This window comes from Carettochelys insculpta, chromosome 1 (assembly GCF_033958435.1).
Source record: "Carettochelys insculpta isolate YL-2023 chromosome 1, ASM3395843v1, whole genome shotgun sequence".
Classification (NCBI taxonomy): Eukaryota; Metazoa; Chordata; order Testudines; family Carettochelyidae; genus Carettochelys; species Carettochelys insculpta.
The window spans coordinates 287,638,406-287,652,183 of record NC_134137.1 but is presented as its reverse complement, the minus strand read 5'-3'; the positions used below and the strand labels follow the sequence as shown (position 1 = coordinate 287,652,183).

The 13,778-nt window shown below is 41.8% G+C and overlaps 1 protein-coding gene across 4 annotated transcripts in view; it reads left to right on the top strand.

Annotated features, from left to right (window-relative positions):
* The window catches only part of CNOT4 (CCR4-NOT transcription complex subunit 4), a 124,796-nt gene that overhangs the window by 92,734 nt on the left and 18,284 nt on the right, over window positions 1-13,778 (top strand). For all 4 annotated transcript variants that reach the window (XM_075011226.1, XM_075011206.1, XM_075011217.1 and 1 more), the window contains 3 exons: window positions 1,145-1,202; window positions 1,566-1,818; window positions 4,611-5,108. In XM_075011226.1, the coding sequence (XP_074867327.1) occupies window positions 1,145-1,202; window positions 1,566-1,818; window positions 4,611-5,108 (809 nt within the window). The remainder of the gene's footprint in view (window positions 1-1,144; window positions 1,203-1,565; window positions 1,819-4,610; window positions 5,109-13,778) is intronic.

The window sequence follows — 13,778 nt, the reverse complement described above, 5'->3', positions numbered from 1 at the left end:
GCATTTTTTCGAAAGTAAATTGAAAGAATGCGGCGCTCCTTTCAAAATTGCTTTTTCTTTCCTGCTTCAGGAAGAGCTCCCCATTTCAAAAGAAAACATGTAGATGCTCCTCAGGGCCATACTTCTTAAAGAGCAGTCCTTATGGCACCTGATTTTTTCGATCCCTGGCTTGTTCTTTCAAAACTGTGGGGGGCTGTGTCGACACTCTCTTTCAAAAGAAGATAAATCTTTGATCCGGTTTTTTGTGTGTGGACGTATTCTTTCAAAAGAAGCCCTTCCAAAAGATCTTTTCTAAAAGATCTCTGTAGAGTAGATGTAGCCAAGGCCTGTCAGAATTAAATGATTGCTGTGATGTTTTAAAAGGCGTTGTGTAGTTTCCAGTGATTTGGATTCTGCAATGTCATTTTTATGTCCTTTTCTAGCTTTGTTTTTCATGTTTCTCTGCATTTCTTTTCTGTTTTTAGACCTTTCCTCTTCTCAGATTTTGAGAGTCTGGAGACTGAACTTTCTCTCTGCTTTAGTAGTTGGTCAAGGTTAAAATTGAAACTTCGTAACAAGCTGTTTTTGGACTGTTGACTTGCCACTGCCTTGTCTGTTTTTTGCCTCTCTTTAGATGAAGGATGTCAGTTTCTAACCAGTCAATCTTCTACCTCTCAGATAATACACATGGCAAGGGTGTAGGGTGGGAAGTTCTTAGTGCTTCCTCAGTAACGTACCCATGGTACTAAATTCTTTTGTATCGACAGAGCAGGCGTAATTGTCGGATAACAAATTGGGGACTGCAGATGGTTAGAGTACTGCAATAAAATAATTCTGTTCTGTGAGTGGCCTAAAGGGTAGGACTCGTATGCTTTAAACCTTTCCGTTAGCACTCAGTAGAACAGTGCACAAACAGAACAGAGTATGTGAAATATACCTGTGCTCATAAACTAAAACTTGTCAAATGATAAAGTTGGAACACTTGTGATTTATGAAGTCCTCAAACAGTAGGTGGACCTGCTTTATAACCTCTTGAAATTAGTTTTGGGCAGTTTCTGTTCCTAGTATACTACAAAATAAGCCAACTTCTGATGTCCACTTTGGTTATTCTGTTGAGTGCATATATCTTGACTTTTTTTTTTCCCCCCCCCTTCCCTTTCTCCAGCCCTATCGACAAACCTTCAGATGCTCTCAGCATAGGAAATGGTGACAGCTCACAGCAGGTATGTCCTGAAAGCCAATATTACGTAAATGTTATTTGTATTTGTTTGAAGCTTAGTTGCAACCTTTATTTTTGAGAAACCCCTTGTTTTTTGAAATCAGTGTGGCATGCTAGCTTCTATTGATAACTGTCTACTTTTTAAATGCTTTTGATCCAAAAATGGGCTGCTTCTGACTAATATTTTTTTTTTTTTTTTTTTTTTTTTTTTTTTTTTTTTTTTACATTTAAATTGTTTTCCTGGAGTGCTAATCTTAATGTAACCTGAATTTTTCTAGTCATCAAACTGAGTCTTAAAATACTGAGTCACTCTGTTAAAGTCTAAAGATGCATATTTTTAGTCTACTTTTTTTTATTTTCCCCCCAGATATCAAACAGTGACACACCTTCACCACCACCACCTGGTTTATCAAAACCCAATCCAGTCATACCCATCAGTTCATCCAATCATAGTGCAAGGTCTCCTTTTGAAGGGGCTGTAACAGAATCACAGTCACTCTTCTCGGACAACTTCCGGCACCCCAACCCCATCCCAAGTGGGCTTCCCCCATTCCCCAGCTCTCCACAGACATCCAACGACTGGCCCACAGCACCAGAACCACAGAGCCTCTTCACATCAGGTATGAGAGCTTGGTTAAAGTGTCTGAAGTCATTTACTTTTGTAGATTTAGACCTGAAGTAGTGCAGAATTTATAGATCCTGGAACTTCTGTGGTGTGTGGTTTTTTTTTGTTTTTTTTTAACTCACCATTATTTCAGTTGTATTTGATAGCCAAGTTTAGGTAATGTTTACCAAGAAGTAACTCTTCCTGGTATCACAACTGCTTGTTGGATTTAAGAGCATCTGCTGCAGTGGCATTCATGTGTGTTTTAAATGCTAAAACCACTGTTAGTTCATTCTACATTAAGAACTGTATGTTTTTTGCTTAAAATAGCAGAACATACTAGAGAGGTTTGACTAATATAGGTGTATACTGAAGCTAATTTCTATTAAATTAGAAGATTCAGTATGCAGACGTTCGTAATTCTGTTATAGTGAAGGGGTTTTGACTGTTTTCGGCTGATGGCTATACAAGTTAACTTAGTCTCCATCTATTTTTGGCTGGTATTTGACTATGCAAACGTTCATTTTAGAAAGTGGCGAAGATATTAGGGCCAACTGCAGTCACTGAAAGGTAACTGCATTGCAGAGATGGTTTGTGAATATCCATTCACAGGAATGCTGTGCTGTTTCAGGCATATCAACTGAAACTAGACATACCTTGTAGTGTGGTATCAAGTGACCAGTGGTTAGTGGTACATGCTTATTTTACAGGAACTTGCAAAATATTTTAGAGAATTTTGCTTTGTAGATATATCTCATTTGTCAGGCAGAGTATTACAAGATACATTATTCAAGATAAGAATGCTTGTTGGTTGAGATGTTTTAATGTTTGTTTTCCACTTGAAGACAAACTTCATATAAGGAATAATCAACAGTGGAAGGAGAACCCCCCAGGCAACATAAATCCGGTTTCCACTGATATCAATTGTACTGTATGGATTGTGTTGCCACTTATGTTTAAAGTTATGTATACACCCGGGAATTTAGAGTGACACTGCTATACCACTATGAACATAGCTGTAGCACTGTGCTGCTCCAAGGTCTCATATTTAGCTGCTCTTTGCTGGCAAGAGAGAACATACGTACATACTTATATAATTAAACCACCCCAGTGACTGGCATTAGCTATATCAGCCTGTCCAAACCAACGCTTTTGCTGGTGATACTTATGTCAGTCTGGGGGTGTGTGCAGAGAGGGTTGTGGGGAACAAACCCAAGTTTTATTGATAAAAGTGGTTAGTGTAGGCAAAGCCTGAATGTGGAAGAGCTACCTTCTTCATGTCTAGTATCTTTTTAATCTCATAATTCTCGTACTCGAGACAAGAGGGAGTTTAGATTCTAGTCTTCTGAGAAATGATGCACACGGCAGTTTCCATAATTTCCTCTGTCATCTCACAATTGTGTGTATTCCTCAAAGCAGTTGATTCAGCTTCTCCTTCCCAAAAGGAGACAATGCAAATGGTCATTTGTGGTACTGCCTTAAAGGAACTTGCTGGCTCATCTTCTTTCCTGCATGATATATGTTTGTACTTTGTCCAGAAACTGAATGTCGGTTTCTGATGTTCAGTGACTAATATTTTTAAAATGTTGATAACAGTAGGATGAACTATACATACGCGAAGGAAATGAAAACACACAAGGAAGTCTTCAGTTACTTGTGTCCTCAACTGTGCTTCAGAATACTTATCACAATTTAGAGTACAGCTATTTTATTCTTTCTTGGTCTATCAAGATACATATTTTACTTATTCACATAATATTGTTTTGTTTATGCTCCTCTCAGCAACCCTGTGAATATCAGTACTTGCTTTTAGAAGTACAGAAAATTCCCCTCATTGTTATAGCAGCACTGAAGTACAACTTCAGAACAGAATTGGGAAGAATGGGCATGTAATAGAGTATCTGGTTCCCCAACTAACCAATAAGCATTTGGTTATTGTTTAGTGCTACCTGTTACTTGCAGCCCTCCCCCTCAAATAAATAAGGCTCAGCCTCTGTCCCTGCCTGTGGTGGCATCTGTCAGTTTTCCTGGCTGCCTATTTGCATGTAAATGGCTGAACTGGCACACAAGCTGGTTCAGCTTCCATCCCTGCAGTGGGGATCCAGCTCTTCACTCCCTGCCTCCTGCCCACCACTCTGCATTTAAAAGGCTGAGCTGGTGCACAGGCAGGAGAAGAGACCAATCCTCTTGGCAGGGACACAATCTGAGCCAGCCTTTGTGCCGGCTTAGCCTTTTAAATGCAGAGCAGCAGGGTACGAGGGCAGTTAACTGAGTAACCAACACTTTTTTGCCGTTACTCAGTTACGGGATTACTTGCTCTTCAGCATCCCTAAAGCAGAATACCAAAAGTAACCACATATTTAAGACGACTACGGGATTTTTCTTTGTCACTCTTCCACTAAGTAATGCATTAGTCAGACTTTTACTAGTCAAAACACAGTATTTTTGGCAAGTACCTTAGTCAGCCTGTATATCTGTTGTTTGCTTTTACTGAAGATATTTATTTGTAAAGGCTTTCTTTTTTGCATGTTAGACTGGTTTCTGCTGGGTCCTGTCTGTCTGATATGAATAGCCGCAAATTACAAAGTAGTTTGTAGTAGGGCAAGATAAGATGGGCTCTGAATATGGAAGCACTTATTCAAATACCAGATGTAATAAAAAATATTTTAATTTGAAAGGTGACTGGATGTTGACATTTAATAGCATTGGATCTGAAAACTCAGCAGCAATACAATTTTCTTTTAGAAGACTTTAAGGAGGTGAGATTAATTCAAATGTTAAATGTTCTCCCTATTCCTCTTCCTACAGAAACCATCCCAGTATCCTCCTCTACAGACTGGCAAGCGGCGTTTGGGTTTGGCTCCTCCAAACAGCAAGAAGATGACTTAGGGTTTGACCCCTTTGATATCACCCGCAAAGCCTTAGCAGACCTGATTGAGAAGGAACTGTCAGTCCAAGACCAGCCTTCCCTCTCGCCCACATCTCTTCAGAACCCTTCCCCGCACATGACAACTGCCAAAGGGTCAGGGTCTGGATTTCTGCATCCTGCTGCGCCCTCAAATGCCAACTCTCTCAGTAGCACCTTTCCAGTCTTGCCACAGAGGTTCCCACAGTTTCCACAGCACCGAGCAGTTTACAACTCCTTCAGTTTTCCAGGCCAAGCAGCTCGCTATCCTTGGATGGCCTTCCCACGCAATAGCATCATGCACTTGAACCACACAGCAAATCCCACCTCAAATAGTAATTTCTTGGACTTGACCCTCCCGCCACAACACAGCACAGGTCTGGGAGGGATCCCTATATCAGGTAGGTGAATTAAGACAACAGTGAACGTATCGCTTGATTCATGCCTTCAGCTTATTTGAGCCGGGGTGAAAAGAGGGGCATAGCCAGCTACCAGTGCTAGAATGCTATCATGATTGTCATCCTGGTATTCTTTTGGGGCAACGTTGTTTTAAAGGAGGCCTCTTTAATTTTTTCAGAAGGTTTAATTGGAGGTTTAGCCTTGTAACATTGAGCTTTATAAGGAAGGTGGAGTATCTTGTTCTCAATTATTTCTAAAGAGATTGGTATTTCAGTTCTTCAGCTTCGCCTGGCTTTGGGTTTCCATGAAAACTTAAAAGGAAGGGTAAGCCTTCAGTCCTAGTCAGATGCCAGTATCAACATGCAGGTACTAATCCAAATTTTAAAAAAATAGGCAAAAATTCTTTGCAAGCAGAAGAGATAAAGCCATCCTAGCCAGTTATCTTGGCTGGATTGTTGTCTTCCACGCACAGCCAAAACCAACTGCACACTAACACTCCTTGTTGTTTATTTCTGCACTCCAAATGGTTTTAATGTTTTACATGCACTCACTGATGATCTAAGGAAAAAAAAAAAAAAAAGAACAGTTCTGGAAAATGGCTGGATCGGTGGGACATTGCAATAAACATTGTGACTGATAGGCAAAATACCCAGAATGTTGGTCTGGTTCCCTTCTGGGATTTGAAGCTCGTCTTTTACTCCAAGTGTTCTTAATAGTTTGGCCTCAACAGGTGTTTTCCAGGAAAAAATATTCCTGTGGAATTTTATATTCAAGATGACCAACAATTTAAGGAAGAGAAAAATCTCCTAAGCTATTTGTAGTTGTGGGTTGAGGAAAGTTACTCCTTGAGACATGCTGGTGTGTGGGTTTTTTTTTTTGTTTGAGAAGTAAGTTACAACTTCCTAACTGAAGAACAGTAGGACAATGGAACAGATGGCCTTGAGAGGTTGTGGAAGCTCCTTTGCTGGAGGTTTTCAAAAGGAGGTTGGATAGCAGACTGTCTTGGATTATTTAGACCCAACAGCCCTGCATCTTGTCAGAGGTTTGACTCAATGTCACTTGTGGTCTTTACTTACTCTGATTCTATTATTCTACTGAGTAAGAATATCTAAAGGAAAGTGACAGAGATTTTTTACTACATATTTTTGCTACTCAAGTGGAGACGCTAATTTTGGCAGTTTCTTCCTTCCACTTTGTCCTCTGAATCCTTGCCAGATCAAGTATTTCCATACTTTTGCCTAGGCTTTCTGAGGGTGAAACAAATGTTTACTAGCATGGAACAGATGTTTGGGAGTGTCCAGATTTGCCTTTACAATGAGGTTGGCTCCCTCAAGTTAAATGATGATTTTAATTGTGATTTAAAAACAAAAAAAACCACTAAGGTAAACAAGAGGACCCCTAATTTTTTGTTATGTCATCTAAGGTGTTTACACTTACAACCTAAATAATAATAATATACGGAGAGACACATCTCATAGAACTGGAAGGAACCTTGGGAGGTCATCGAGTCCAGTCCCCTGCCCTCTTGGCAGGACCAAGCACCATCCCCAACACGTTTTTTTTATTAATCTATTTGCCCCAGACCTGTAAATGGCCTCTTCAGGGCTTAACTCTCAACCCTGGGTTTAGCAGGCCGGTGTTCAAACCACTGAGCTGTCCCTTCCCCCAAACTAAGGCTGTGGCCACACTTGGCCAAACCTTCGAAGTGGCCATGCAAATGGCCATTTTGAAGATTACTAATGAGGCACTGAATTGAATATTCAGCGCCTCATTAGCATTAGGACGCTTCTGGCCGCGGCACTTCGAAAGCGCCGCTTTTGAAAGCACGCAGAGCGGCTGTATGGGGGTCCTTTTCAAATGGACCCCTCTCCTTTTGAAATCCCGTTATTCCCCTCCACTGAGAGAAATAAGGGGATTTCGAAATGGGTGGGGTCCTTTTGAAAAGGACCCCCGTGTAGCCATGCCGAGCGGCGCACTTTCAAAAGCAGCGCTTTCACAGTGCTGTGGCTGGAAGCGTCCTAATGCTAATGAGGCACTGAATATTCAATTCAGTGCCTCATTAGTAATCTTCGAAATGGCCATTTGCATGGCCACTTTGAAGGTTTGGCCAAGTGTGGCCACAGCCTAAGAGTGCAAATAGATCTCCTCACTTAATTAGATCAAATTTGCACTTTAACACTGAAAATTATTCTGAGCCTTGTGACTAGAAATATATTTTATCTTGGGCCAGTGACAACAGCTGCTTGTCCAAGGGACCATTGGTAGGGTTGAGGGTAGATCTCTTGAAAGCATTATGGTTAAAATAAATATTCTGTCATGTTGAAAAGATAACACCAGCTTTGTAATAAGATTTTTCATTCTGGCAAGATGAGCTTTCAAGGTCTTTGTTAAAATTACATAATTTAATTGCCTTTTGGCCATGCTGATTTCCCTTTTTGTGCTGCACAAGATTGCACACACACACACAATGGGAAGTGTCTGTCTAGGAAGGAGTACTGCAGAAAGGAATCTAAGGGTCACAGTGCACCACAGTGTAAATGAGTCAACAGTAACACTGCTGCAACCAAAAAAAAAAAAAAGGCAGGGGAGGGGGGAAACCATTCTGGGATCCATTAACAGCAGTGTTGTAACCAAGACATGAGAAGTAATTCTTCCCCTCTACTCTGCGCTGATTAGGCCTCAGCTGGAGAATTGTCTCCAGTTCTGCCACATTTTAGGAAAGATGCAACAAATTGGAGGAGATCCAGAGAAGAACAAAAATGATCAAAGGTCTAGTAAACATGGCCTGTAAGTGAAGACTCAAAGAACTCGGTTGGCTTAGTTTATAAAGAGAAGACTGAGATGACATAACAGCTTCGAAGTACAGATAGTCCCCAACTTACGAAGGGGTTAGGTTCCGAACACCTGGTCATAACTCGATTTGATCATAAGTTGGAAATACCATTATACTGTAATCTCTTGAGGTACGCGCAGGCTGTGTTCCATGCAACCCTTGCATACCTTGAATTTTGCGGATGTCAGGGAGGGTTCGGGTTGGGGCCCTGGGAGGGGCAGGGGGCTAAGCCTGGGGTGGGTTAGGGTGGCAGGGGTGGTGAGAGGGTGCAATTGCACTGGGGCTTGCAGGGGGTTGGACCTGAGTAGCAGGTGGTTGGGGCAGGGGTTGAGCCTGGCCAGGGAGTTGGAGCCAGGGTGGCGGGGGTTAGGGAGGGGGGTTGTGTGCGTGTGTGTGTGTAGGGAGGTTCCAGCTGGAGCCCTGGCTGCTGGGGAGTGTAATCTGGGGCTGAGAGAGTTGTTGGGGGGGGGGGGGGGGTTGAATGGGGTGAACCAGGGCAGGGGGGTTAGCTGGGGATAGAGCCTCATGCGCCCGCAGCAGCTGACAGCCTGAGCTCTGCATGCACTGGCGGCTGAGCCTAGAGTGTGTCGGGCAGTTGGGTTAGCTGATGGGCGGGGGGGGGGAACAGGGGTTTGAGCCCCAGGTGTGAGCTGGGGCTGTGGGAAGGAGAGGTTGAGTAGGGCAGGGGGGCTGACCAGGGGATGCATTGGGACAGGGTGGTTGAGTGGAGGGGGGCTTGGAGCCCGAGCCCCAAGCACGGATTGAAGTCAGAGCCCCATGCATGGGGTGTGAGCTCGGGCCATGGGGGGATTGAGCCACGTGTAGAGGGGTTGAACGGGGTGCACCAGTGTGAGGTGTTTGAGTTGGGGGCAGGTTAGAGCCCCTTGTTTGATCTGGGGCTGTGGGGTGTTTGGGTCCAGATCCGCAGGGGTTGGGGCCTGGATGGGGGCGTGGTTGGGACCCAGGGGTTGGAGGGGAGCCCCAGGCATGTGGCTGAAGTCCTCCCTGGTGGGGGAGCTGAGCTGGGGCACATGGGTCAAGCTGGAGGTTGATTGTAAATATGAATGGTGGTAAGTCCATGTGCTCATAAGTCAGGGGCCACCTGTACCTAAAAGGATATCATGAGGAGGAAAAAAAGTTATTCTCCCTTAACCTCTGATGATATGACAAGAAGCAATGGCCTTCGATTGCGGCAAAGAAGGCTTAGGTTGGACATTAGGGATAAACGTCCGAAGTGTCAAGATGGGCAAGCGCTGGAATAATTTGCCTAGGGAGGGTTTGGAATCTCCATCATTGGAGACTTTTAAGAGCAGTTTAGACAACCACTTGCCAGGTATGATGGTCCTTGGTCCTGCTGTGAGAGCAGGAGACCATACTTAATGACTTCTCAAGGTCCCTTCCCGTTCTAATATTCTATGATTCGGGTATCCTTCTTGGTATTGCTCTGGAGGATGGGCTCCATGGATCTTTGGCTGTCACTCGCCCTGTCCACTGCCTGTTTGTAAGGGACAGAGTATATCTTTAGGTATCAATGTTTTATCTCAGCAGGTAACTGTTAGTACAGATTAGTTTTCCAAAAAGTATTTCTAAATACAGAAAACAAAAATATGTTGAAGTCTCTTGGAAAGATCCTTCATGTTACCTTCGAACTCTTGTTAAAAGCATTTTAGGTTGCCTAATTGAGTCTGGCAAATGTCTTAACTCTTGAACAGCTCAAATCCATAGTGGTTTCAATAAAACTCCTTCAGAAGCTGGTAGCTGCCTGGATATATTGGCTAGTCTGTTTTCTCTAATGCAAAGTAACATAAGTACAGGAAGGTCAGTTGATTTTTGTTGGATTATGGATTTTTTTTAATGTGTGGATTTGATCTGTTTTCAGGGTACTTCACACAGTGGGGTCCTGGGCAATGACTGGCAGCTCCTAGGAGAGACTGAATTAAAAAACTGTAATTCCTGGAAGATGGGGGGAGTATCAGTGTACTTCCTAAGTTTGTCTGTGCCACGTTGACCTATAAGAACACATCTTTTATTACCCCTAGATGTCTTTTAAGAGCCCATTAAGCATAGGAAATGTTGATAATGCTGGTAGCCAATATTGACCTTCCCTGGTCTGACACATTGTCTTGTTTGGCACTGTTCAGGTTCTGGAGGGTAACAAATCAGAGAAGTTCAACCTTTAATATAACTATAGGTGTAAAATTGCAGTCCTAACAGATACTTCTACCAGTACTAAAATCTATGAAGACCAGAGTTTTAAGGTTGTGCTTATAGTAAAGGGCTCTAATTGATATTCTGACAGCATAACATGGTGAGTTAAGCTCATTTAGCAGCACAAGAATAGTGAATTGGGAAGTATACTAAGTACCATTGAAAATGTTACTAGAGAAATTCTCACCCGTTTCATCAGAGGTGGTAGTATTGCAGGCAGGGTCCAGCAGCATCCAGGATGGTTCTGATATAGTGGTAAAAATACTAGAAACTGCTGATTTCTTTTCCGTGTCAAGGCTATAGCAACCTGAATGCTTTCATATGTCAGGGATCAGAAATAAATACTTTTGGTAGGAGTAAAATTTACAAACAATAATCCTGGACTATTGTTTCAAAAGAGGATATCTCAGCCTTTCGGGCATCATCCAGTTTACTTCCCTTTCCACTCACCCAGCTACTTTCAACATTTTTAAATTAAAACAAACCTGATTAGAAGAGCCTCTCCAACTTTGGTTTGAAGTCAACTTATTGTTTGCTAAACTATTGACTCCCATGGTTTGCTATGAAGTGTTGGGGAATGTTTAGCTAATTAAATTGCTGAACTGTTAGTGTTAAAGTTTTTCATGAAGAGGTTTCTTGGTGCCATATGGCTCTTACAAAAGTTCTTTTTTTAACCCCTATGGTCCCTTTTTAAACTTGCAAAGGGAGAGGATACTTTAAAATTAATATTTTACCTTGGTATTCATTACGCCTTTATTTCTCACTGCTAACTGTAGGACTCCATATAAATTTCATCTTCTGTTTAGTCCAAACCAAAATGGCTTGTTTTGTTTTACTTTACTTTCCTATAACCCCAAAACAGCTATTTTGTGATGCCCAATAATATAAATGGAAGGACACTCAGAGTGGGTATAAGATGTATAGTGGACTCCTGTTAAGAGAAGAAAAAAATCAAATGTGCATTTAACTTTATGCACATTCTGACAAGATTCAAGACGGAAATGTGAGATGATTGTAAGGTTACTGTACTTCTAATTACAAACACTTAATACTTTGGCAAGCAGCTGCTCTTTAGAAATTTGTAACTGGACAGTTCACAAGTCATAAATCTACTGTAAAACACCATTTAGCCATTTCTTTCAGTCCTCTTGTAATGATGCTAAAATAAATTTTTTTTTTTGGTTTTTTTTTTCCGGTTGGCTAGTGTAACTCTTCTGTTCCTCCAATTGCAAGGGTATTTACTTAGGGCCACATTTTTCAGGATCACTAATTTTCTTCTGGAGGTGGAGTGGCTGGAAGCAATGTTCTCTCTAATCCTTTTCACCGATGCGTGGATTTTTTTTCCTCCATGTTATGTGCACCGAGGCATGGGTGATAGCAGTCTCTTGTACCTGTATACAACTTGATAGATGGGAGCACTCTACATAGGAAAATAAAGCCTTAGAGAACCTAAGAGGCAAGGGGTTCTTTTTAAACAGGTTTAAATCTTTAAGAATGTTGAGCATCACATCAGTCCTCATGTTGCTATTTTGAAATACAAACATATTGACTGTTATTACATTACCAAGATGGTGACTTGAAGTTCACCCTTACCTGTGTGCTTCAGGTCTCTAAAGCAACATTACCTAGAACCGAGGGCAAAGCAAATGATTATATCTATCTTATACTCTTATTCAGTGTTACATTTAAAAATACGCTTTTTCCCCACCATTTGAGGCATGCCCTATCAAATTTATGCTAAAACTCAATCTCTTCACCTGCTGCAATACCGCAGGCAGTTGGCTGTTAACATCACTGCTTTACTAAGATGTTGACCTCTGCTGCCACCTCCTTCCTTGAATTCCCATAGAGGAAGGGGGTGCATCAATCATAGCCAATGCTAAGTCTCTCTTCTGCATTGTCATCAAGGGAGCAATTTTCAAACTTTGACTTAACATCATCACTCCCAAGTCTAAGTCTAACCCTCCTTTCAATTAGGAATCCTTGTGCCTGGTTTAGTCTTCTGACCTAGTCATTTGTGTGTCATGGATTTTTTTTTCTAGATCCTATACAGAGCAAGGCATGGTGATAGATTTTTGAGCAAAACCTTGGCACACTCACAAGCTTCTGACAGGCTCTGTGGCCTTGGCCAAATCCTATGAGAATTCTGCTTTCATTTTCCCTCTTTGAATTGCCTGCCTTGAAGGGATGTGAAAAGAGTGATGTACCAAGTATTGTCCAATGTTCCTGTGTGGCTATATGACTTTTCACAGCATCATCCCATCTTTTCTAGTCTCACTCCCATGGACTACTCTGTTGAAATGTTCTCTAATGCCCCTCTCAATTTAATATTTCTGCCTTTTCATCCTTTACTTGGCCACGTACCAAGGATTCTCATCCACTTTAATCTAAGTTGCCTAGCTTGCAGCACTGTCATAGGCACTTCATCCTCCTGCTGGTGCTCTTAGAAAGATACTTCTAAGGAAAACTCTGTTTACTTGGTACTCTTTCTTGTCATTTGGTGTTATCTGAACAGCACTGCTTGCAACATGTCTACCACTACCAACAATTCCCTTTTCTTCTGCTGCTTTCCTAACTCCCTAAACTCTGCTACTGTCCGCTCTTTTGTAAGCCTTTATCTGATCATGACACACACTAATCGCCATGATGGCCAAAACATTCAAAACTTAGTGATTTTAGGTGTCCAAATTGACACCTTAAAGGGACACTACATTTAAAGGAAGGGAGTATTCACTATCTGAAATTAAGGTGCCAAGCTGGTACCCAAGATCACTATTTAGTTTTGAAATTTTTGGCTGGTTTAGTCTCTAAATCCTTCCTTCTGAGAGAAATGATTGTGTTGCTATCAGTGTTTAAATCATATTCTGCACGATAGCCTCAACTGTTTGTAATTCAGGTTTCACTATGACCATTTTCTAATCATATCTATGTATTTAGTCTACATCAGCAAAAGTGTCTTGACCTCTGTGTAAAAGTTGGCACTTGCTGACTTTGTCCTTCTGAATAATCGGTGTAAATGTACAGGTGTCTGGTTTCTTTTCATTGTGGACCTTCCCCAGTAACTCCACTTTCTCTCTCAATTTCCTTCTATTGAAACTTGAGCTCAGCTCTTAGTCCTTTCCTTCTCTCCTTCACTTCTGTTTCTAATTATTTTTTCTTGTTATCCTGATAAATGATTCAGCTGGTTCAGCATAATACATAGTAGATGATAAATCCCTTCATAGCCATTTTTTTTCTGTGGTTTCTTTAGTCTTATCTGTCCTGTAGTATTAGTCATATGAATTCCAGTATGTCAGTGCTAGTTCATAGTTGTTCCTTTATATTCATATAATTTAAATTACTGCTCTTATGCTGATTATGAAGTTTCCCCAAATGCTCCCTCCATTTCTCCTTCCCAGAGCTGCAGCAGCTGAGAGTCAGCTGTTTGTGGCATTCCAACTCAAGGAGGAAGGGAGAGGAGTGGTGACAAGCAAGAATCAGCAGATTCACAACCCTACTGAAGTACTGGGGGGAGAGGCATAGGAAGTACGTGGCTCAGGAGGAGTGGTGACAAGCAAGAATCAGCAGATTCACAACCCTTCTAAAGTACTGGGGGAGAGGCGTAGGAAGTACGTGGCTCAGGTGCCCCAGT